At 43.6% G+C, this 26,626-nt stretch overlaps 1 protein-coding gene across 1 annotated transcript in view; it reads right to left on the reverse strand.

Annotated features, from left to right (window-relative positions):
- DEF6 (DEF6 guanine nucleotide exchange factor) overlaps positions 1-26,626 on the reverse strand; it is a 232,305-nt gene that overhangs the window by 46,184 nt on the left and 159,495 nt on the right. Inside the window, exon 9 of the mRNA XM_069238802.1 lies at positions 6,909-7,107. Coding sequence (XP_069094903.1) covers positions 6,909-7,107 — 199 coding nt within the window. The remainder of the gene's footprint in view (positions 1-6,908; positions 7,108-26,626) is intronic.

The raw sequence follows: 26,626 nt of genomic DNA on the forward strand, positions 1-26,626 counted from the left end.
AGGCCTCTATCTGCAACAGGGTCAACCACAGCTCGGGAAGTGTGGGGGGTCCAGCGGCACAGTGAGCACAGGACTCACATCTGGGCACACCTGCCCCAACTATGGTGCAGCACTAAAATATACAAAAAAGTGATTGATGGACTGTTTAAATTAATCCCAACCACTGGTAATTACTCTGAGCTGCATTCTGGTCCATAGCAAGTTTGTTCACTATGCCACTGAAACCAAGGTTCATTTGACTGACAAACCCCAATCAGGGTAAAATCGGTTTTGCATTGATTGGGTTCCGGCTCAGGGAGGACTTGGCATGGAAATCCGGGCTGGCCTATTGCTACTGGACCTGGTTCTAGACAGATTTGCATATGGCTGGGTCCAAATGCAGGTGGCATGGTGTGCTACCCTTGCCTATGGCTAGGTCATTATTGAAGTGGCATGGTTGGAATGCTACCCAAGGGATTGCTAGTGGTTAGACTTATTGCAAGCATTCCTCCTATTACCTTTTGTGTATTTGATGTAATGCACTAAGTGACCAAGGGTATGATCTGACGTGGGTTTCGTGTTCACTGTGCCAGTGGAACCAAGCTATATCCAACTGACGAGTCCCAATCAGGGTGAAAACAATTTTGGGTTGCTATTGCTCTAGTTCAGGGAGGACTTTACCTGGCAGTTCCAGCTGGACTATTCCTTTTGGAACAGGTTAAAGACTGATTTGCATATGGCTGGGTCCAAACTCAGGCGCAGAGGCGAGCAAAACAACCATGGGTTAAAATGCTACCCTGAACGATTGACAATGGTTAGACTTATTGCAAGCATTTCTCCCTTCATCTTTTGTGTTTTTGATGTAACGACCTATGTGGCCAATGGTATGTCCAGACATGAGTCCTGTGCTCACTGTGCCACAGGAACCAAGCTCACCTGACTGACAAGTCCCAATCAGGCTGAAACCGTTCTTGTGTTGCTTGTGCTTCCTATCAGAACAGAGTCAAGACTGATTTGAATATGGATGGGTCCAAACTGAGATGGCATGATGGGCAAAAGCATGATGGGTTGGAATACTACTCCCAGCAACTGCCACAGGTTAGACTTATTGCAAGCATTTCTCCATCATCTTTTGTGTGTTAACATTCTTGGAAGCAAAGCACATTTTCTACATGTCTGTGCCCTGGATACCCATGCTTAATATATTAAATATCTGTGCTTGTTGTGTCTCACGTCTGCATTGTTCTTACGGGAGCTATAGTGTCAATAATAACATGGGACCAGAGTGCCTGGTAACCAGGCTCATGATAGCCATGCAACCTTTGTAATATAGGGCCTGATTTACAGTTTGACAGACTGGTTACTCCTTTACAAACATGACGGATATCTCGTCTGCCTAATTACAAGTGCATTAACCCCTATTGCACGTGCAGTAAGGCAGACGGGAGATCCATCACATTTCTGATGGAGTAACTGTCTGCCAAACTTTAAATCATGTCCATATTCTTTTATTTCTCAGTTGCCTGCCTCTTGGGAAGGTCCTAATTATGGAAGTTCACATATTTATAACTCTTACCCAGGTGACCTACTCAGAAATTTGGTTCAAGTTAATTCCAAGCTACCCTCACATCTCCCCAAATGGGTGGATTTTTCTAAGGATACAGCAAATTCCACTCTGGCTCAGGTTTTGGCTCCTTCTGCTCTATGAAAGTTTCACTAACCTGCCCCAAAGCAGCCAGTGAAGCAGCTTTCGGTTGCCCAGGTCACCCCAAGATGGAAGACAGGCAAAGAATCTTTCCCATTTCAGTAGAGCTCAAGGCATGGCGACTGATCATTGATTAGATACCAGAATTTTAGACCTCCTCCACTTGGCTTTTCCTCGTATAAAATGTCGCGAAATATACCAAGTGACTGCAACTTTAACGCATTACTGCAGTTTAATGTAACGTTGCATATAGTGTATTGTGAGATGTGTTAATGTAATGGAATGGAATGAATAAAGATAATAAGTGCAATGTATCGAGCTTTTAAACCTAGCACTCCAGCAGTCCTAATACATACACAGGGCTCGAAATCCAAACAAAACGTGCCATACAGACCATCCTCCACCTTCAGAAACATAAAAGAGCAGCAAATCTATACAGCTGCCAAAACAATGCCAGAAGTACAACCAATTTCTATTGAAACCAACCAAAGGAACTTAAGCAACGCAGTACGATCTATCTTTCATCTGATACCGGTGAAAATATTGCATCGTGCCTCCTATATTGCACAAGACCTTTTAAGATGGGGACGAAAGAAACAGAAAGGTGCCAAAGAGGAAGTAATCAAAGAGGCATGCTGATACATACGTTGTGGGAATGACTATGGCTACAAAACGTCTGGTTAGGGGTACACCGGACCATCGCCAGAGCCATTGGTAGAGAATTGAAACTAAACCACAAGTTGTGTGTTTTGGTATTTGGGGAAACCAGACAGTGGCTTATCCTGCAATGCCGCACTCATCATGGCCAAAAGGGATGTGATTAGACTATGGTGGAGTGATGAAATATCCTGAGCGTCACAATGCATCAAAAATATGAACTGATGCATGCTGGCTGAGCCAAGAGGCTGCCAAAGGAAACGATCTGGGGGCCAGGGTGAAAAAGAAATGGGCTGTAAGGGGCTAGTCCTTTGTTGAGGCTAGCGGGGCTGGATCAGGTAACACATGAAATAATAAAGAATTCCCTACAGCTTAATTTCAGAATCATTACTATTGCAAGCCTATGATTCAATTGCAATATTCAAATGAATTAGCACACACCAATCTTTGCAATTGTGTTTCTACAATCAACTAGTATCATATATGTCAGGTTCAACAAAATCAAGAATAATACAAATAAGACATCTGTTTGACATAATTGATATGAGAGGCTGATAAGGGAGTGCTTTTTAGAAAGAGGTGTTTTTGTAGATGCCCCAGGACTTTTTTGGGGGGAAATCTTAGCCCTCTCTAGAAGATGTGTTTATGCTTTTCATCCTGTAATTATTTAGGGATCTCCTCAGGACACAGGACCTAGTGAGAAGTGGCTACGGTTAATAGGATCACTTTGTTCCTTATTCGAAGGTTTGTGTAATAGAACCTTCTTGTTCCATCTTTGTTTCAGTTTCTTTTAAAACTTTGTATGTGTACTGTAGTCACCAATACGTGGTTTGACAGCCCCGAGCTCCCTGCAGGTTACACTGTCAGTTACATTGTGTGAGACTTAAGTATGCAGTGCCACAGAGGACGTCAAGATACCAAGCTTCTTTCACGACAGATAAAACATCTGAATAACTAATGAACAAGGCATAGGTCTCTTTTAAGTGGTGTTCAGTGATTTTCCCGTTGATGTAGAGAGGGACCCATCATTTGGTTTGAATGCAAAGAAGCTTGGAGGTGTGTTGCGTCTGGGTGAACAAGACGTAGGACTTTACATCTGTCTCATCCCATTGTTATTTATACGTCTTAGGGGCTGTGAATTGTGAGAGTGAGGCTGCCAAAAAATCTAACTAAGCACTTCTTTGCTAACTAAATGGCTTTTGCATTATGCTCTGTGTGAGGACGGGTCTAATATGCGCTTTGTTTAGAATGGAGATTGCTACGTTTGAGGACTGTGTTATACTCAGTGCTTAATTTGAGTCAATGGTTGCAGGGGGCGCCCACCGGCCCTCATTTGCGGGATCCACATTTGTTTTTTCTTAAATGACTTTGATCCAGAGCAAGCGAGAGAAAAATGCAAAAGGGGGAACAAAGGAGTACTAGAAAGATAGAGGAACACAGTAAAAAGAGAAAGCAGGGATGAAAGATAATCTGCAAGAGAGAAGAAGAGGCAGGGCGTGTCTGCTAGTGAATTAGGGAGGCCTGATGAGAAATTAATGTTATGCAGCCTTGGTATTCGGAACCCTGACCTTTCCATAATCGGCCACTGGCTTCTACACAAAACTTAGGAAACTGGCACCTATTCTATTACAAAGTAAGCACTGGTTGTACTGTTGGGGCCCACCAGTTAATGACATCCTTATGGCTTTGCTGCTGTTTGTAGCACATTCGTTTGTAGGATGGCTAACACATTAGTTCCTTGAGGAATGGTTGTGTGAGTCACAGGAGGCATTACTTTGCTAAATTTAGGGTCTTGGTGCCATGTTCTGTTGGAATTGTACATTTTATTGTATGATTTTGGTGCTGTGCTTCGCATGTAAAATAGCACAACATTCTGACTATGGTGTTCCTTTGGTTGGTAACTTTTCAAACAGTCACCCACAGACAGAGATCTGGGTTTAACCCATTGTTATTTTGCTTGCCACGTCACCCCAGTTCGGAGCCAGTCATATGCAAATCATTCTTGACCCTGCTCCTGATGGGAGCAGTAGCCACTTAAAGCACACAAGGCAACATCACAAAATAAAATGATGGACAGTGTTGTAACTTTTCAAACACTCACCCTTAGTCACAGATCTGGGTTTAATCCATTGCTCAGCACTCCGTCAATTATCCTTTTGTTTTGCTTTAGTTGCCCTAAGTGGGAAGGGTATACCCAGACGTGGGTCCCGTGCACACTGTGCTACTAGATTCAAGCTAGCCTGGCTGATGAAAGGTGATACCCTGAAACTGGTCCCAGGATGCTTGTTTCCGGTCCAGGGAGGACCTGGCCTGGCAGTTCGGGCTGGACTGTTCCCATGAGGAACAGGGTCAAGACTGATTTGCATATGGCTGGGTCCAAATTGGGGTGGAATAGTGAGCAAAAGAATGATGGATTAAACCCAGATCTGTGACTTGGGGTGAGTGTTTGCATTGTTCAGCACTCTGTCCATCATCCTTTTGTGTTGCTAAAGTTCCTTTGGTTGGGGGAGACAAAGAAGAATGCTTGTTTAGTGAAGGATTGCCCAGCGTAGAAGGGAATCATGACTTTTGGTAAGAAGGGCATCCGAGTCCTAAGCAGCACTAGTCTGCGTAGGAAAAAGGTGGTGTAGGGTGCCGAGGAACTCTGATCTTCACCTCCCTTATATGACCTCCCCAGCCCAGCAGTGATGCATTTATCAGCACCATCAGCTTTGGAGGGGTTAGGGAGATGAGCCTGCTGGACCAATTGAGTTTGAGCAGCCATTACTGTAGATCTCAAGCTGTGTCCTCTGAGACCTGGATGGTCTTTGAAAGGCTGCCTCGATCTTGGGCCCGCTGGACTCTCACGTTTCATTGTAAAACAGGCATGTGCCGCCTAGCATAGATGATAAGGGGGATGAAGGAGGCTAAGAATTCTCAGAGCCCCTCTCACATGATCTAGGACAGAGGCTGAAACATCAGGATCATAGCCCTAATGTCCTGGACTCGCTGTCCAGGATTGCCCCAGTGAATGGGAACTACGTAGGACTTTGGTTCATTTATAGTGAACCCCATCAATGTCAAGAGTTCCACAGTTGTCCAGAGATGGTCCTGGAGTGGCTGTGGAGAGCCTGCCTTCAGCAACTAGTCTTCAAGATATGGGAATACAAGTTCTCCCAAATGCGGAGGACAGGCAGCAACCACCGTCATCACCTTTGTGATGGGCTGAAGGAGGACAGAGATTGTTGGGGAGGAACCCGCAGGCAGTAACCCAACTGGAGGCCCTTGTGGTTCTGTGGGGCCCAAAGATATTCCTGAGGGAGTCGGAAGAACATTGAAAATTTGCAGCATGGCCTCTTTAAAGGCCTTGATTTGTTGTGGGGTAGAAGGTCTGGGAAATTCAGGGCAAATCAGGAACAACCAAGGAATTCTTCCGTGAAGAAGTGTGACTTTCACTGTGACATCCTTGTGCCTTCTATTTGGAGTTACAGTGGTAAGGTGCTGAAGAGTGCTGCTCCACTTTCTTATCCTTACATTTGGACTCAGACTTCGACATAGTGGAGGACATGAAGCGCAAAGTTGAACAGCTGCAGGAGCAGCCTTGGGACATGGACCGAGTCTGGGCCCGTGACTTGGAATGGGACCTAAGTGAAGACAGCAACTTCTTGTTCTGTTTGGAAACATACAAATTTGCTTCCTGGTCCCGAATTGCCTTAGGTGCATGAGGGTGCACTTACCACACAACTTAAGAGTCGTGTCCCGAACCCAGACACACGTTGTGCAGGTTTCTGATCTGCTTTCTGCATTCACGGCATGGCTTTAATCCTGTCATTCTAGTAGGGACAGTGTTCCCTAACACACTGTTAATAGGAGAGGTTAGAAAACTGACAAAATTGTGAGTGTTGAAAAGTGCAGAAAAAAAGCAACTAATGCCAGTGGTGACTGGTGGTACTTTTATGCAGCTCTGCTTGGTCACTTCTGGGGTGGTGTAGTGCCAACGCAGAGTTGCCCAGTGCCACCTAGTGAAACGCAGGAGCACTGCTATGAAAAAATCTCCAGCTCAACCTTTGCTCCTAGTGGATAGTCTGAAGTGAGAAATCTGTGGTTAGAAGTATCTATCAGAAACCATACGCTTGCAGCTGTACTCAGTAGAAATTATTTCTAACCGGTCAAGTGGAAGTTTCACTAGGGGTACGATTGATGAGGCCAGAAAAGGTACAGATACCTGGCTGCTGGCACCTCACAATAAGTAAAGCTTTGGAGAATGCCATTGCCAACTGTGGTATTTGCTCCTGTTGAGTTTACAGCACATATTGCTAATCACTTTATCAGTCTGCCATCAACAGCATCCACAACATTCACTTCACTACTTTAGACCCCAGTGACCATGGCTTTGCTCACAGTAACTCATTAGTGATCTATGTGGCTCCTGCACCATGCCTGGGGCCCAACACTCACCTCTCTTCTGATTCAATTTTTCTCATGAGGCACAGACATGCAGTGCCCACTCCAATAGCAAGACCAGCCCAAAGTGATGCAAGCAACATTCACTATTCTGACTAGTTTTTCACCAAACGCTCCCTCTTACCTCCACATCTTGGTCAGCTCGGGCTCTGCTCTCCCTCACTCGCTCGAGCTGTTCCTGTGCCTCATCAAGAGCCCTGGACTTGCTGTTCATCTCCTTCTGGAGCACCTGCTTCTCCCAATTCGTCTGGGCAATGTACTCCTCCTGTTCCTTTTTGAGCCTCATCAGTTGCTTCAACTTCTCCTCCTCTTCCTCTAGCAGCCTGTGGAGAGATGTTGGAGATGATTACTAGGTCAGCAACACTATCTCGGGTCCACGCACTGTGGCATCATCCTGCCCAATAAAATGAAACACAATTGGGTAGGATTTTTGCACTGGTTCACCACCCACCAAGCAAGACCTACTCAAGCATCATCTCCTCAGTTACCATGCTTCCCAGTACAGAGCATGAGGTACCTTACTGTGTGATGCAATATGTTAAGTGTCCATTTTTCCACTCCAGCAGCATCTGTTCCACCAGTAAAAATGCATGACTTCATCATCTCAAACACAGGCTCAAGGCTTGCCCCAGGGTTCTTTTAATGAAGATCTGTACTTCAGGAGCATTTAACAGGGTCTCACTTTTCCATACCACTCTGGGGAGAGTGATATCAAACACTGGACTATGTAATACACAGGGCACCACACACCCTACCCTAGATGCCTATTTTGATTCATAACCACAGTTCAAAAGTCCCACATAGTCACTGTCTGGGAGAAATATGGTGTGTTTCCACTATCTACGAGCCACCCACACAATTGTCAAGGAACAGCTATCTATGTGTCATAATCATAATTCACTGTTTGGATTTTGCCATTGGCATTTACTTGCAATTACATATACAACCAATCACTTCCTAAAAAAAGAAACTAACATCTTACTTACATGTTGGGTACATAAAGTGTAATCTGCCACAGTTAACTTACTACTTCTGCCTAAAGGGCATGATTGAAGCACAGAGAGCTGATGCTCACTCAGTAGCCTCCAGGAAATCTGAGAATGCCGCTGATGAGATTCCAGCAGAGACTGGGCAATGGTGCGGTTGGATGATGCATGTTCTATACCCTAAATATACTCAAAAGCTTCCTGCAGAGATGGTAGAGTCTGTCTGTAACATGGAGAAGTTAGGATGCGTCTCCCGAAATCAGTCTGAAATCAAGACAACAGGACAAAACTGATATATGCCCAGCATCCCCCATGCCATATTCTATTGCCAAGTACCAACCACAAATAACAAGCCCATGCGGTTTATGGTAATCACAACCCTGTGCCTGGAACAAGTGAAATTATTAAAGTAAGAATCATCCCTGTAGAAGTCTTTACGCTGTTAGCACACACCTAACGTAGAGTATTCATTATTAAATCACACCCTATCTTTCACAGGGATAATCCTTTCTCTCGTATTATTATAATCTTTATCAAATTTACGAAACTGTCCAAAAAGTCATCATTTGGAAATCTCTATTTGCATCAGTTAGGCGTTTGTTTGTCTGAGGGGGCCTTTACAAAACCATAGCAATGGGCCAGAGTCATTTATCAGAGAGGGCTTCAAGCTCTAATATTGTATCCGCAGCTGGTGCTCATGACAAGTGACTTAGGATGGTTTTCAAAAAGCATATTTTGGCAGCTTGAATTATTGACGCCACGTTTGTACTGATACCTTACTATGTTTGAGCAAATTTTTGTGTGAAACACTTTCACACGTAGGCTCACAGTCAATAACATTTTGAAGGGCACTCATGTGATGCAACACAATGCAAAACAAAGCATCAATTTGCTTAACATTCTGAAAGACCCACATTCTCAGAGCTAAATTGCAAGCACTGCACGAGCTCACACGCAAACCTTAGTAAATGTGTGTCATAGTTCGTTAGCCCGAGGACCTAGGGCCAGATGTATGATAGTACCGTTTTGCATTTCCTAAATAGCAAATTTTAAGAAATCGCTGTTTGAGAAATGCAAAATGTTATGTACGAAAATAGCGAATTCCTAATAGTGATTTCTTAAAAGTCGCAATCGTTTTTAGGGAATCACTATTAGGGAATGGGACTATAGGTGCAAATGGTCTTGCATTTCTTAAATTGCGAATTCCAACTAGGAATTTACAATTTAGGTAATGTAAATCCAAGGGTGCTGGGGTCCTAAGGCCTCCTTTGATGCACTACCCAAAAAAAATGTGCACAAGTAAAGTGCACACATGGCCTGGGGGTATGTGTGCGCTACATGGCACTTTTAAAAATGCATTTTTAAAAATTGCACATGGTTACCACCAACTTGGAGTTGGTGGTAATTGCATTTCCTAAATGCCAAGTTTGCATTTAGGAAACGCATGATCCATGTGCATAGGTAATTGCAAATAGGTATTCCCTTTTTTTTTATTTCCTATTTAGGGAATTGCAATTTGCGATTTGCAAAATTGAGTCATAATTTATGGAATCACTATTTTAGCGATTCCTTAAACTTGCACTGTGAATGCCTTTCTCAAATCGTGAAAGGCTATTCTGCATTCGCAAACGGTGGAATTTTGCGATTCGCACCGTTTGTGAATGTAAAATAATTTGATACATCTGGCCCCTAGTTTGTAAAAGAATCTCTTTATGCCCCACATTTTCGATCTCGCTGTCTATTAACTTGCTAGTACATGTCATTCATTTCCTATTTTTAACAAACAGCTGATCCAAATGTGGACATTCCCTTTCTATTGCACTATCACTCAATTTTCGTTTGCATTGAAATTGCAAACTCCTATGCAATGCAACCTTTATCATAAAAAGATTTAGCTCTAGTTTTTAACCCTTTAAATTTATCACTGAGTGCCACTAAACAATCCTGCAAGCCTTTTAGGCTACAACCCTTCAAAGCATTATGGTTTACATACAGATCTGAATAGCCATCAATGGAACATATTGCGCTGTCTTAAAATTCAGTGGCAACTCCTGCCTCGCCCTTAACCACTGATGCTATCCACGATCAAGCTCTTTACCATGCTTGTGATCTCATGTTGACTAGGACCAGAGATCCACCCGATAACTAAACAGCTCATCCTGAATTGCTCAATGTCCCAGTATGACCCAGTTATCTCTGTGCAACCCAAACATTACCATATTATTCCGGTAGGTTGGCTGCAAGATAAATAATGTGCAGTTCAAGATGCACTAAAAAGAGCCCCTCAAATGCAGTCAAACTTGCTTTTACTGTCACGGCACTAAAGGTTCTGTTTTTTTTCATATCTTAAATATTTGCATTAACATGACATGAATACATAAACTCGCAAATTTGTTTGTATAAGAAACATGTTCATTTACATTTCGATTGACCATAGCTAATGTAGGCCTACATTTTAAAATGGCTACCGGTAGTTGCCATCTTCCTTTTTGACACATGAACATTTTGAGCCAAATGTATGAAACTTTTTTGCACTCGCAAATGGTGCGAATTGCAAAATTCGGCCGTTTGCGAGTGAAAAAAAGTGGTCTGCGTTGCATGAAAGGCATTCGCAGACCAAACTTAAGAAATAGCAAAAACTGCGATTTTTTGCGTTGCGACCTGGTTTTGCAATTCGCAAAATCCACATCGCAAGGAGATGCAGCAAAAAATCGCAAATTGCGATTTTTCGCAGAATGGCATTTTGCATATGCAAAATACCATGAAAAGAAACCATGTGGTAACCTGGTGCAAAATTAAAAAATGCTTTTAAAATGCATTTTTAAATTGTACATGTAAAGCACACATGCCCTTTTGGCATGTGTGCACCTTACATGTCCCCCAAAACATTTTTGGGGTGCAGCAGAGGGGGCCTTAAGCCCCCAGCACCCTGGGGTTTTGCATTTCCAAAATTGCGATTTCTGGTCCAGAAATCGCAATTTTGGAAACGCAAATAATTTGCAGATATGAGCCAACAGGCCCATAGCTGCGAATGGGGCCGGTATCGCAATTTGCGATTCGGTAATAGCATTTGCAATTTTTAAGATATCGCTATTACCGAATCGCAAATGTGATACATGGCACTTTGCTAGTCAGAAATAGCGATTTCTTAAAAATCGCTATTTCCGAATCGCAAAGAGCCATGACGATACATCTGGCCCTTTATTTCTAGAAGAAGATGACGTCCTGATGAATGAACTCAATGTTCTTTTGCATGAAAATAAAAGTGTTCTTTTTTTTATGGTCACAGTATGTTTTAATGAATAACACATTCACAAAGGCACCCGTAGAGCAGTGGTTCCCAACCTTTTGACTTCTGTGGACCCCCACTTCATCATTACTGGAACCCTCACTGAATAATTAATGGAATCTGGGGACCCCGCACTGAGTCATTACTGAAAGCTGGGGACCTAATCTGTTAATTTTATTGAATTCTCTAAACAGTCGCGGACCCCCTGAGGAGGCTTTGCGGAGTATAAGTTTGAAGGATGCAGAGAGAAGCAGTGTTGTGGAAGGTTCTCAGACCCTAACTAGCACATCATTGTATCATCTCGCTTTAAACTGATTGGACTGTTTCATGAGAACTGTGTGTAGGTGAATCAAATGTCAGAATTGTGTGATGTAAACAGTGTAGATTAGATTACAGTTCAGAATGCTTTTCTGATTCAGACTTAGAGTAGCACAGAGCAGAGTAGGTGATTTAGAGTACTCAATGTCCTCATACTGTCTCGTCCTTTTACATATATGACTTTGGTTTGAACTTCATAATGATTGATGCGTTCATATTTTAATTATTAATCAATATTAACTGGATGATTTTAACCTTCAGTGAACTATTAACTTTTAATAAACCTCCATGGTTTGAAACACACTCACTGTCTTTCTTGTGGAGCCTAATGTGCTTAACCTTTGTTGAAATTGATGCTCTGTTGACCAGCGTTAGCTGTGAACTTAGATTCACAAGACAACATTTTAAGGGCCTTGAAGTTGCAAAAAGAAAAAAGCGCTAACGCTAACAAAAAACTTTTCTGCACCCACAAGTCTCCCCATCACCCATTTAAGGTGTATGGTGCAAGACTCCAGTCTATTAAGAAATTGTAGCGAATGGTGTGAGAGTGTTGATCATAGGTAAACTGTCAGGGACGGCATAGGAGTGTTAGCTATGGGGGCCTAAATTTTATATAGCAAGTGACACCGTCAAAAATAAAGGTCAGAGATGTGTTTTACATAACTTTCTATTCAGTAGAAAGAGATGGGCTAAAGAGGGGACAGGCTCTGAGGTAGAAAGGGGTTTGACAAAGAATATTAGTATTTGGTGTTAAATGATTTTGCATGGTTAAATGATTTACTAAACATACAGAAATATATCTTCTGAAGGAAAGGGCACTATGTCAGTTAGAATACAATTGTAAAGAATTCGTACTCTGACTAGTAAAGCCAACTAAACCTATCAGGAGAGTGCAAGCAATCTTCTCGGAAATGCTGGGGCTCCAAATGGAATAGTTACAAACTAGGATACCCAAGCTGTGGATTTAAAAGGACATAGGACTACGTCCAAACCTTCAGCCTGTAAAAAAATTGTATACTTCAGTGTGACGCAATAAGTGCATCAGGTATGCCCAGATGTGGGTCCCGTGCTCACTGTGTCCCTGGAGCCAAGATATACCCGACGGAAGAGCTCCAACCAGGGCAAACACGGTTTTGGGTTGCTTGTGCTTAAGTTTATGGAGGATCTCGCCTGGCAGTTCAGGCAAGACTATCCCTATTAACGCAGGGTCAAGAATGGTTTGCATATGGTTGGGTCCAGACTGAGGTGGCTTGGTGTACAAAATAACGATGGACTTGAATGCGGCAAGAGCAAATTACCCTTCACTTTGGTGTATACTTCTGTAAAACCCTGTGGCATCAAAGAAGTAATTGCTACTATCGATAATGCTGAGGGCTTGAATTCAGTTAACCATCATCAGAAGTGTGATGTTGATCCTGTATGGCAGGATGTGTGTTTCATAAGAAATAGCCACTGCCACAGTTGAAATCCCAGCTACACAGCCGTAGAGAGCCACTTTCCTTTCTGACATAAGGGCAGGCCTGGTGTTGTTGGTGTGCATCATCACCATCTGACCACTGGAGAAAAGCCCTTTAAATCACAGTAGTCACCTTCAATGACAAAACATTTATGTGGTGGGATGTATAGGATGTGTCCCATAAAGCTCTAATGAAAAGGCACCATAGTCTGACTTGAAAGAGTGTGCAGTGCTCCAGACCTCCTGGCATAGTCTGTGAATATGGACTCACAATTAACAGATAGCATTATTATTATAATTATAGATTAGTGTAATGAGATAAACTAGTACTGGCCATCCAGTAAATGATATTACTGCTCTGCCTTCTGTTTCTGCAGGTGTCTGAAGTACAGCTTCACACTAGGGAGTGCTACCTATGATGGCTGAAGTCCCTGAAGTGTCTGGAACCACTGTGCCACTCTCTAGGAAGAGGTCTGTGGTCTCTTTGATGGGGCATCGCTCTGCCTGGGGGAATGAAGACTCTCGCTAAACCAATGACCAAAGGTATCTCTGTGAACCCAATAACTCTTTCTATTATCACAGGGAAGAGAATCTGGAGACCTAAGGCTGGGTTTGACATATCCAGTTTCTTGGAACATGCTTACCACAGTCAATCATCAAAGAAGAAAGAGCAATGGGTCACCGGATAGCACTCCTTTGGAAATACTCATGGTGCTACACTGGAGCTGAATATATGTATTCTGTATTAGTGACAATGGTATACAAGAGCACTTCTTGTGATTCTTATGGACAGGCACATGACAATATACAACCTACAGGTCTAAATCTTACATGCTGCTAGGATTGGGACCAGAAGTAGCATCCTGAATGGAAAGGGGAGGAAGTGGTTCACACCATATAAATCCCATGTGTTGAGAAGCTCACCTCCATTTGTCCTTTCCAGAGAATAGAGGGGCTGAATCCATCAGTGCGAACACTCACTGACACTAGTGACACCAGGACTAGGAACGGAAGAGGAGCTGTATGTCTCTGTGCTGAAAACAAGCTGAGGCTGAACTCCTGGCCCTCAGACTGGCACACACGGAGTACAAGAACATATGAAACAAGGGGGTAAACCCACTTTCTGGTTCAACCAGAATCTGGAGATCTGAATCCGTAATATTTAGCATGATCTGGATCTGTGAGCACAGAATAGTCCAAATCGTCCACCATGGATCTGACTTTTCCAGAACAAGGTGGCCAAAAGTGATTGCTGTTCCGAAGAAGTCTGGTGTTGTTGGACTACAAGGGCAGATGGAGTCTCGAAGAGCTCCTGCATGGGGTACAGAGGAAGATTCAAGAGAACTGTTGTCACTCGCTAGGAAAGAGATAGTTTGGGTCATATCCTCCTCCCGCTTGGTTTGGAAGGGAAGCAGTTTTTAAAAGAAACGTTAGCACATCTTCCTTTGGTGTCTTTGTGCCAGAGCTTCGTAAGTGCTGCTTAATTTGAGCTGTGGAAATTGGGCCCAGCAGTGTTCTTTTGTGCAAACCGGCACCTATCTTTCCTCAACAGAATTTGGTCCAAAGTAGAGAGAGAAGAATATAAGAGTGGGGAAAAGGGAGTCAGAGAAGGGAAAACTGTGACAAATGGAGAGTCTGGATGAAATAAAGCCTGAAAGAGAGAGAGGTAGAGACAGGGAGAGTCTGGTGGAGGAGTAAAGAGACATTAGGTGGAAGCAAGACTACACAGGCTTGGTATTTAGCACCCCAGCTATTGATGGTGCTGGCTAAACGCTTCAGAGCACAACTTCGGGCCCTGGTACTTATTCTTTTTCAAAATAACACTTGTTGTGAGGTGGTACTGGAACACAGGAAGAAGTTCGCCTGTTGCTTTTTCCAATGTGGAGGCCTCTAACATATCGACATGGCAACCACCTCACTCTAAACTACGTCGTGGACTAAGCAGGAGGAGGGCTTATTTACTGGCTTGGAGGACTCTGGAGCAGGATGGATCTTGCAAGCTCTGACTGACCTCAACAGAGCCCACAAGACGGTGTTATCTCAACTCTTGAGTAGAAACTCCCAACAGCTATTGCAGCCTGGTGAGATTTGTTCTTTAAATATATGCAAAGAGAAGGAATAGTATTTGACCACTCTTTCCTGTGTCCAGTCCTACTGCAAGTTTCACAGTGCTGGAAATTTTACACTATTTTCTATCCAGAGAGAGACCGTCAGCTTCTGGGCAGTGAACACTTCTTTCGTTGGACCTTTCAAAGTGGATATAACTGGAACAGGTTGTTGGGTGACCTGGCCCTATCACACATCCCAAAGTTACTAGCTGTTTTTGGTGGGTAAGGATGACCTCTACGATGGTGGGTCTTGAGTAAATTAGCTTTCTTTCATACCAACTATGCAACATGTGCATGTAATAAGCAAGATGGCAAGAGCTTATGCGCCTCCACTCTTGCTGCTTGAGTCCTCTTCTTCAAAATTAAATCAAATGACGCTCATTGTATTTCACCTCTAATGCTCTGGCTGATTTACTGGAAGTCTGAGGCTACACGTGGGTTTGGGTCTGACTAAGGTTTAGGTTACCAGGACTTAAATTGTGTGTGCTTGAAAATACACTTGGCTAAGTAGTTAGTTTGTTGATAGCTTTGAAGCAAGGGAACATTAGTCATGTGGAAAGCGTTCTGTTTTGAGTGATATCCACCCAAATTGATGATAGTAACATCAGGTAGAATTCTGCCTGCGAAGGCCGGATGGAGTGGTTGTGAAAAAGTTTGATAGTTTGTCCAATGGTGAGATTAAGTGCAGTGGACGTTTTACTAATAGATTGTTACTGTATACTATTACAGTAGTTTAATTTATTTGAGAACATTTGCGGTCTATGGCAAGGGATTTTGATTCAGGGTTTGTGAATGTTTAGTATTTGATATCTGACAACTTTACCAGTTCAGAAGCTCAGTGCATAACTGGTTTTGAAGTGTTTGCCAAGGTTTCGAACTGAAGCTATAAAACCGAGCGTATCAGGGTGGCAAAATATGTAGATGTTTAAAAGACCCGAGTTCCTGTCCAAAAAACTATTCAAAGCCCCTTACGCCTTATTTATCCACCTGTGCAAAAAAGGTGTATGGATGGGAGGCGGACCTAAATAATGGCGCTAGTCCTGCTTAGTGCCATTATTTAACGCCTGGGTCAGGGCAGGCTTTAGGGGACCTGTGGACCCATTTCTATGGTCAAACACCATGGAATGGACCCACAGGTGCCCACCCCAAGCCCCAGGAACACCCACCCCCACACCAACCAGAGGGACACCAGAGGATGGGGGACCCCATCCTTGGTAAGTAGCATAAGTATAGGTAAGTACATTTTTTTTTAAAAACAAATGTTTTAAGTGCCATTGGGTCCCATGTGCTGGACAATGGGGTGGTTGGCATGACTCCTGTCTTTTATAATACAGGCGTCATGCAGTATGGATCGTTTTGCACCAGGAAATGACGCTTGGCTGTTTAACGGCATTTTCTTTGCCTCTAACCAGCCTGAGGCGAAACCCTCTTCCCCCGTACCGCCACCCCCACCAGGCTAACAGAATTTTTCTAGACGCTAACCTACCCTTAGCGCTGGCTTGCGGTATTCCATAAATTTGGTGCCCAGCTGGAGCTTTGGAATGACACATGTTGGTGCTATACTTTTTGCCGCAAAACTGTGTTTGCGCAGTTTTGCGGCAAAAAGTATAAATATGGGCCTTAGATTGGTAACTGGTGGAGCAGCTGCCCAGAGACGTTCTAGTCACTGTTTGGAAGCATCACTTATTCTCAGAGCCACTGGATTTCTTTTATTAAGTGGCCCCAGTGTTTTGTACTTTCTAAGTAACTCTTGAAGTGCAACGAAATACTACATGATAAATGAATGTTAGAAAAGTACAGTTATTAATTAACTTCAAATATTACAAATCTGGAAAGTCTGTGTTTATACAATATTACTTTTCTTCTCATATTATTATACCCATTATTATATTCCTTGCACATATATTCCCTTACTATGTATTTACATATCTATTTATTACTCTAGTCCTACTGTACTAGACAAAAATAACATAAATAATATTAAATCTATAAATAAAATTCAAATGATAAATAATTTAACTAAATAAAAAAATATATATATGTATGCGTGTGTTTGTATATATATATATATATATATATATATATTAATGAATCCAAAATTATATACATTTTACTCTCTCGTAAGCTTTACTCTCCCCATCACCCAAGGTCTCTATCAATCTATCCTCCATTCCCACTCTGACTCTTCCCTCCTCTACCGCATCTATCTCACCCCAAACCTCAGTTTACTACCATGGTCTCCCAAGCAAACCTACTAAATTCTCCCTCATTTATCTCATCTTTGACTCATCCAAAACCCTTCCTGTTACTATGATCTCCCTTTCCACAGACTCTTCCCTCCTCCATCTCTCCTTTACACATTCCAAGCCTCATCCTATTACTATAAACTCCCAATTAACACTTCTGGATTCTTCCCTCTGCTATCCCTCCATTACTATAGTCAATCCAACTAACAAACTCACATATCCTCTGCTCATATTAACTCATATTAATACTAATAATCTACTCATATTTCCCTATACTAATCCACCACTAATTCCTCTTGGGTTCCGGAGTAGTGTGCTACTCGCCGAAAAGCGTTTTGACGCCTTATCAGGAGTAGTAAGCGCTATATAAATACAATTACAATTACATTCAAAGACTACATGTGGAGTGAAGGCAGACGTTAAACTGGTGCAGAAGGAACGCAGGTCAGCTGCAATAAATTACTTGTACTTCAAACATTATTTGATCACTGAGCATTGCAGAAAAGGCGGTCTGATCCAAAGAAGGACTAGTTGTATTTTATGCATTTAAGGAGTTTTTTATAGGACTAAATATGTCAGTTTGCACCTACTTCAGCGATAGGTGGTAGGTTTGGACTATGATTCCGTTAATTCCAAGAGTTTCTAAGAGTTTCAGGCAAATTAGGTAGATAAGGAAGCAATATCAGATATACCATGTATTACAGGAGATTTGCTGGAGAGGGAGTCTGGACCTTGGCAAGGGAGGATTGTCTCCGAGAAAGCCACTTGCCTGCCGAAGGCATGTTAAAAGAGACTGGTCGTAGGTCCTTTCGGAAGTGCCCAGGACTTTAAAGGATCGTCCACCGTCTTAGATTCTTCCAGATTGACAATGTCAGGGTTGTGCCACATTCTTCTAACTCAGATTCATCACAGATGGCTAGTGTAAGCATAGATTTTGCAGGCAGAGGAGACCTTTTCAGTGGAAGCCTTTGTGCATGTCGCTTAGTACTTTCGCCTGGATTCTTTTCAATAATGGATGCCAGAGGAGGAACATGACATACTTGTGTCTTTTTTTAATTTGAGCACATTCTTGTTGCTTAATCTTACTTCTCAGCATTTTTGGTATTTTATGATTTGATTTTATTCAACATTTTGCAGTTAATTAAAACCTTTACATTATGAAACAAACATGTTACACGTATAAAAAGAAACACGTAAAAGATTAAAAAACACACAAGAATACGGAGATCTCTTCGATAGTTGTCCTTATTGGTACCAAACATGCAAGAATGAAAAGTGCGTGGAAAGTGCAATCATAAAAAGATTACGTTACAAGTGTAAAAACAATTAAAAGGTACAACAGCATACGAAAGTCAGCATATTTCTTAAGTAAGTGTCTTTCATGGGGCCAAACATGCCAGACTAAAAGTACCTGTGCGTGAAAAGTGCAAATGGAGGAGGGGAAGCATTTAGAAAAAGTTCCATAGGTGGGATGTGCACCAACTTTAAGCAACTTCTCGGCAATGATGATAAATGTTACCAGGCAAGCTATAACTCTGTCGCTCTGACCTTGCTTGCAGAAAAGTAGGGCTTGACAACATGTTCTTACTCCGTTAGTGTTAAAAAGATTGTGTAGAAGCTTTCATTGTGCAGCATGCAAAATGGGGCATATGCACATTATGTGCAAAAAAGATTCTTCCGGCTCCTGACAGAGACTGCATGGCAGCAAGCTCGGTTCTGAAGCCACTGGCACCAGAGCATCCTTTGTTGGGGGAGTCTGAAACTTTGCACTAAGAATCTGGATTTATAAAAGCCTTTAGTAGTTGCAAAAAGATAGATCTTGTGAGTTGGCGATCTATTCGTGTTGATGCACAGCCACACATGTTTAGGATTTTGGAAGCGTTCATTGTCTTGCGCCCACGATAACGTTGTCTGTTTGTTCATTGTGAGTTGAAAAGCATTATGAGGTACGTGTGCTTCTCAAAGATGTTGCACATCCAGCGCTTCTAAGGCCTGACTTCTTGCATGTGCCCAGCCGTTTGTTTGATTGTTATTCCGAATTTCTTTCCAAGTTAGTGCTTTTACTGTCTTCAGGAGGCCCATTCTTAAAGTCGACAGGTACTTGAGAAGGGCACTTTGTTGTACCAGCCCTTGCTCCTGTAGCCTGAATTCGATGCGAATTTGTGCAGGTGACGTATTCTGTGGTGGGTGGAACATGAGGCGGAAGATTTTGCACTGGTCCGGCCAATAGGCATTGTTCAAAAACAGGCTTAGCTTTCCTGGGAAGGCTGCTGATCCATAGGATAGCATTGGGATAAATTTCAATTTAATTGCTACAAGGATTAGTTTCCAGGTTGGCGTAGGGAATTTGCTGAGCAGTTTTTGAAATGCGGCAATGAGTGAAGTGTATTTGGATGGAGCCTGGGAGAGTGGCGCTCATGAAGCCAGACCCCAAGGTGTTTATAGCTGGAAGGCTTTTCTACTGCATTGCCTCCCAGGTGCCATTTACCCTTCTTTCTATGGCCATTCCCGAAGAGGACTATACCATCTGCGTACTGGAGAGACATACAGCAGTTGTTGTTCCAATTTTGGGGGCTGCGAATGCGCCTCATCCACTGCTTTACTCAGATCTGAAATGAAGAGGTTGAACAATTTTGGGGCAGGTACACAACCTTGTTGTAGGCCGCGTCCTATTGAGACTGGATGTGTTAGGCCCTTATTCGTTCCCAGGCTAATCTTTGCCCAAAAAGCTGTAATGCTCACAGAAGAGTAGCCGGGACATTCCATGACACCACTTTATGCTACAGCAAATTCCTGTTGACATGGTCAAAAACCTTTGAGAAGTCACTAGAGCATGTGTAAAGAAGTTGCCTTTTCTGAATTTGGGTTTCTCTATTACCATGCATAGGACAACAAGATTGTCTGTCATACTTGACTTGGGGTGAAAGCGTGTTCAGTTGCATGAGAGCCGGCTTGTTTTTTCCACCCAATTTTCAGTTTCTGCAGTGAGGTGTCAGCAAAGATCTTTGCATCGGTATCTAGTAGAGCAATCATGCGATAAGGGTCTGTGGCTGAGTAAGGACCTTTTATGTAAATTGGGTGGAGAATTAACCCTTGCCAATAATCTGGTATGGAATTTTCTTGGAGGGAATAATTAACTAATTAGCAGAGTAATTTGCTCCACAAGTCTGGGTTTGCTTGTAGATTGAGGCTGGCACCCCATTTAGGCTTAGCGCCCCATTTCCCCTAATTTTCTTTATTTGCGATTCAATAATAGCCTGGGGAAAGGAAAGAAATGGAGTGTCACTCTTGTTGGTTGCAAGCCGCCGTGAGCAAGCAATGTTTGTTGTGGAATGCTACTGCCAGCAACGTAGGTGGGACCCTGCTCTAACTGGTTAATCAAGGCCCACAGGGCTTTGTTGTTCTTTGCTTTGCATGCATTTTATGAAGAGCCACATGATTTTGCAATAATAATAATCCAACCTTAATAAGACTAAGGGGTTTATTTAGAGTTTGGTAGAGTGGGACAGCTGCCAAAGACTGCCTCTCGTCTGTCCACCTAATTTGGAATACCACTGACTTGCATGCACCCTAAACTTTAAATAATGAATACGTTTGAAAAAAAAGTTGACATGTGTATCACCTAGCAAATATTCCTTAAAAGGTTAATTGGAGGTTTGGCTTTACCCAATCAGTTTATCTGAGGGGAAAAAGACATTTTGCGACCACATCAGATTCCTACATTTTAGATTTTAAAGAAAGAGTTGAGACTTGATGCATTGAATGCCATGGGAAGGGCAGTAATAAGTTGGTGGAATGGTTACTATCAAGTATAAGGCATTCTGCTTTATACCCTCCATATTCTGTGAAAATATCTGTTGGATGCACTTAGTTAATTTTCATTGGTTGCCTGAGTTCCTTTCTGGGTAGAGAGGCATCTGGTTGTCAGTGGCATATATCTGGAAATCTATATGGTAGACATCAATGACCTGGGTTAGAGGGCACCAGTACATATTAAACAGAAGAGGAGATAGTGCTGAAGTCAATGGTACCCCACGCATAATTTGTCTCCAGCTGGATTAATAACTCCCCACTCCTAATCTGTTGACTCCTGTTCAATGGGAAGAGCAAAGCATTTCCCATTAGATGTATCAGACAAGCCTGTCCATTCCTTAAGCAGGTTTAGTATAATCTGGTTGATCCACTGTGTCATTAGCAGCAAAGAAGTTGAAAAGAAACAAGGCTGCATGTTGATTTGTGTCTAAAGCAGACAGAATATCCTCTGAGATGTTAGCTAGTACCGATTCTGTGCCTAAATCAGGTCTGAAGCATAACTGCCAGTCATCAAAAAGGTGGGTACTTTCCAAGTACTCTTAAGGTTGGCTTGTCACTGCCCTTTTCAACATTTTGCTTAGGGAAGGACAATTCAATATATGTATTTAATTCATTAGGATGACAGTGGAGAAGGCGTCTTAAAAAAGTAGTTATTACTGTAGGAGGCTGGCCTGGCTTGTAGTGGGTACCAGAGGTACTTACACCTTGTGCCAGGTCCAGTTATCCCTTATTAGTGTAGAAGAGGTGTTTCTAGCAGCTTAGGCTGATAGAAGGTAGCTATGGCAAAGCAACTTAGGCTGAACTAGGAGACATGTAAAGCTCCTACTATACCACTGGTGTCATATGCACAATATCATAAGAAAACACAATACACAGAATTACTAAAAATAAAGGTACTTTATTTTTATGACAACATGCCAAAAGTATCTCAGTGAGTAACCTCAGTATGAGGATAAGTTATATACACAAGATATATATACACAAACCAAAATTAGGTAAGTAATAGCAAGAAAAGTAATGCAAACAGTGTAGAATTACAATAGATTGCAATAGGAGCACATAGGTATAGGGGCAACACAAACCATATACTCCAAAAGTGGAATGCGAACCACGAATGGACCCCAGACCTATGTGAGCTTGTAGAGGGTTGCTGGGACTATAAGAAAACAGTGAGGGTTAGAAAAATAGCCCACCCCAAGACCCTGAAAAGTAGGTGTAAAGTGCACCTACTACCCCCAGAGAGCACAGAAGTCGTGATAGGGGGATTCTGCAGGAAGAACAAACACCAGCAATGCAACAACAGTGGATTTCCGGACCTGAGTACCTGTAAGACAAGGGGAAAAAGTCCAATAGTCGCGACAGTGTCGAGAGTGGGCAGGAGCCCAGGAAATGCCAGCTGAGGGTGCAAGGAAGCTGCCACCTGTTGGAAGAAGCTTGGAGTTCTGCAAGAAAGAAGAGGACTAATGATCTCTTCTCCTTTGGAAGACTGATGTCCCACGTCGCGATGAAGCTTGCAGAGGTGTTCCCATGCAGAAAGACCGCAAACAAGCCTTGCTAGCTGCAAGGGTCGCGGTAGAGGTTTTTGGGTGCTGCTGTGGCCCAGGAGGTACCAGGATGTCGCCACTTGGAGGAGGAGACAGAGGGGGCGCCCAGCAACTCAGGGAGCCCTCACAGAAGCACGCAGCACCCACAAAAGTACCCTAACAGGCACTTGGAAGAAAAGTCAACCAGAGTCCACGTGAAGTCACAAAAGGGAGTCCCATGACGCCGGAGGACAACTCAGAAGGTTGTGCACTGTAGGAAGGAGTGCCCGGGACCCAGGTTTGGCTGTGCACGAAGGAAATCGTGGAAGAGTGCACAGGAGCCGGAGCAACTGCAAACAACGCGGTACCCAGCAATGCAGTCTAGCGTGGGGAGGCAAGGACTTACCTCTACAAAACTTGGACTGAAGAGTCACTGGACTGTGGAAGTCACTTGGACAGAGTTGCTGAGTTCCAGGGACCACGCTCGTCAGGATGAGAGGGGACCCAGAGGACCAGTGTTGCAGTCTTTTGGTGCCTGCATTAGCAGGGGGAAGATTCCGTCGACCCACGGGAGATTTCTTCAGAGCTTCTGGTGCAGGGTGAAGGCAGGCTACCCCCAGAACATGCACCACCTGGAAACAGTCGAGAACCCGGCAGGATGAGGCGCTACAATGTTGCTAGTAGTCGTCTTGCTACTTTGTTGCAGTTTTGCAGGTATCCTGAGCAGTCAGCGGTTGATCCTTTGGTAGAAGGTGAAGAGGGAGATGCAGAGGAACTCTGGTGAGCTCTTGCATTCGTTATCTAAAGAATTCCCCAAAGCAGAGACCCAAAATAGCCAGAAAAGGAGGTTTGGCTACCAAGTTAGGAGGATTGGCTACCAAGAGAGGTAAGAGCCTATCAGAAGGAGCCTCTGACGTCACCTGCTGGCACTGGCCACTCAGAGCAGTCCAGTGTGCCCCCACCACCTCTGTTTCCAAGATGGCAGAGGTCTGGGACACACTGGAGGAGCTCTAGGCACCTCCCCTGGGAGGTACTGGTCAGGGGAGTGGTCACTCCCCTTTCCTTTGTCCAGTTTCGTGCCAGAGCAGGGCTGGGGGATCCCTGAACCAGTGTAGACTGGCTTATGCAGAGATGGGCACCATCTGTGCCCATCAAAGCATTTCCAGAGGCTGGGGGGAGGCTACTCCTCCCCAGCCCTTCACACCTATTTCCAAAGGGAGAGGGTGTAACACCCTCTCTCAGAGGAAATCCTTTCTTCTGTCTTCCAGGGCCAGGGCTGCCTGGAACCCAGGAGGGAAGAATCATGTCTGAGGGGTGGGCAGCAGCAGCAGCTGCAGTGGAGACCCCAGAAAGGCAGTGTGGCAATACACGGCTACTGTGCTAGAGACCCGGGGAATCATGGAATTGTCCCCCCATTACCAGAACGGTATTGGGGTGACAACTCCATGATCTTAGACATGTTACATGGCCATGTTCGGAGTTACCATTGTGACGCTATACATAGGTAGTGACCTATGTATAGTGCACGCGTGTAATGGTGTCCCCGCACTCACGCAGTCCGGGGAATTTGCCCTGAACGATGTGGGGGCACCTTGGCTATTGCCAGGGTGCCCACACACTAAGTAACTTTGCACCCAACCTTCACCAGGTGAAGGTTAGACATATAGGTGACTTATAAGTTACTTAAGTGCAGTGGTAAATGGCTGTGAAATAACGTGGACGTTATTTCACGCAGGCTGCACTGGCAGGCCTGTGTAAGAATTGTCAGAGCTCCCTATGGGTGGCAAAAGAAATGCTGCAGCCCATAGGGATCTCCTGGAACCCCAATACCCTGGGTACCTCAGTACCATATACTAGGGAATTATATGGGTGTACCAGTATGCCAATGTGAATTGGTAAATTTAGTCACTAGCCTGTTAGTGAAAAATCTGGAAAGCAGAGAGAGCATAACCACTGAGGTTCTGGTTAGCAGAGCCTCAGTGAGACAGTTAGGCATCACACAGGGAACACATACAGGGCACATACTTATGAGCACTGGGGCCCTGCCTGGCAGGGTCCCAGTGACACATAGACTAAAACAACATATATACAGTGAAATATGGGGGTAACATGCCAGGCGAGATGGTACTTTCCTACAATTACTGACTCCTTCAACCGGGTAAGTACCCATCCCCGTAGTAAGTGGGCATTGATCAGGTAAGCTGCATCAGAGGCTATTGAGGGAAAGAATTCCTTGATCCAGCATGGTGAACAGGGGTAGGTTAAACTATTTGTGGCATTATAGATGAGAAAGCAAAAGGAAATCAAATTCAAGGAAAAAGCAGTATAGCAGCTGCAACTCAATGGCACAGAATCACGTCCTTGGGTTTAAGTACTATTATGCAATCATGAATCGTGCCATCCGGCCTTCATTTTATGAATCTGATATTTATCCTGCTAAACAGCTCAAAAATGAAGTAAACTGTGAGGAGCTTTGCATGATTCTAGAACTGCTCTCTCTGGCAGAGTTACAAACTCAGACTTGACTGGGAGTACTTCCACAATACACTGCTGAGGTTGGCAACTTCCCCCTCGCAGGCTGTGGTGAAAGTGATGGTTGGTGGCTGATGGTAATTGATCACAGGTGGTTGAGTGGTGCATGTTACTGTAACAGTCTGACAGGTGTCCTCTTACATTTTGCTGGCTCTGACCTACAATGGACTGAGTAAAGTCCATTTCAGTTTCTCTCCCCACAAAGTCTGTCACCACACTGAAGCCTTCCCTCCTTGCACTCCCAGAGAAAACATTTTGCCCCACTAGTTTGATTTTCCACATCAGACCTTAAAATCCTAAATCCTAAAGCCTGACAAGCAACAAGGTACTTTGATCCCTGAGACTAAGTGCCCTTCCACTCTTCCTTTGGACATAAGCACAGCCAAGAAGACCTATTCTACAACAGAAGACTTCAAACCATACTGTCTGGGGATGGGGGTCTAATGCAGTGTTCAGTCAATCCGTATTCTTTTTAATTTTGACTGTCACCTGGAAACCCAGAACTAAATCTAGAACTGTGTAGATGGTCTACTTGCTTTGTTTTGTGAAGCAGAAAACACCATCTTCTTAGTGGGGAGAACATGTCCCCACCTTTGTGTACCAGACCAGAGGTCCACGCTGACAGACACATGTGAACCTGACTGAGCAGAAAGGACTCAGACTAGATGACAGCTGCCTACCCATTGTGACCCAGAAGCAATAACACAAATGTCTGCTTGGTGAGCAAGTCACCCTGCCCTGCCAAAGTATATATTTGATTCCTAATGTCTGCCATTTACCAAACTTCAATTTGTGACTTGACGTGTACATGTGTTGATTGGATAATGAAGCATTTCTCCCTGACCTTCCACTCCATCTCCAATAGTGAGGGCTAATCCCTCAGAATCGCAGGGCCATTGTGCCCCTTGTACATGAGCTCCAGATAAACAACAGTGTATCTCCCTTGCACCCAAGCCTCTTGGGTTGCTGAGCATTGTGTGGGTCAGACTGTGCTGATTTCAGTACTTTTTACGTCACATCTTCAGTCCCAGTGGTGGCATGGTATTGTGGTTACTTATCCTCATCCCACCCTTCCCTAAATTCCAGTCCAATCTGGTCACTCCCACCAACCCATTACTAGGAAGAAGATGAAGGACCACTGGTTGGACTGGTCGAGGGATTACCAGGCACCCCCAGACCATATAGTAAACATCAGTGTTAGGTGTATGGCATCTACCTCAATTAGTATTGGCACCTTCATATATTTTGCCTATCAGTGCAAGAGAAAGGTAAGTCTGGTGTAAATAACTGAAGTGTACATACTTAAAAGGGGGCTCCTGGATGCAGTTTTAGAGTACTTTACGCATCTCACCCAAATGTTGTCACATCTATCTACTTCCATCTTTGTTTCCCATTTCAACTTTAGTGTTGAGTTCCCACTTAAGTATAATGGTAGGATAGATTTGTAAAGTAACATAAAGGCTTTTTTACTATGTTGATTTGTAAGACGGTGATGCAGCAAGTCCAATCTCAGTGGATCAGTCATGTCTAGTACCCATGTCTGTGATGAAGCCCTGGAGAGTCATTTGTAT

Source organism: Pleurodeles waltl, chromosome 6 (assembly GCF_031143425.1).
Source record: "Pleurodeles waltl isolate 20211129_DDA chromosome 6, aPleWal1.hap1.20221129, whole genome shotgun sequence".
NCBI classification, from domain to species: Eukaryota; Metazoa; Chordata; class Amphibia; order Caudata; family Salamandridae; genus Pleurodeles; species Pleurodeles waltl.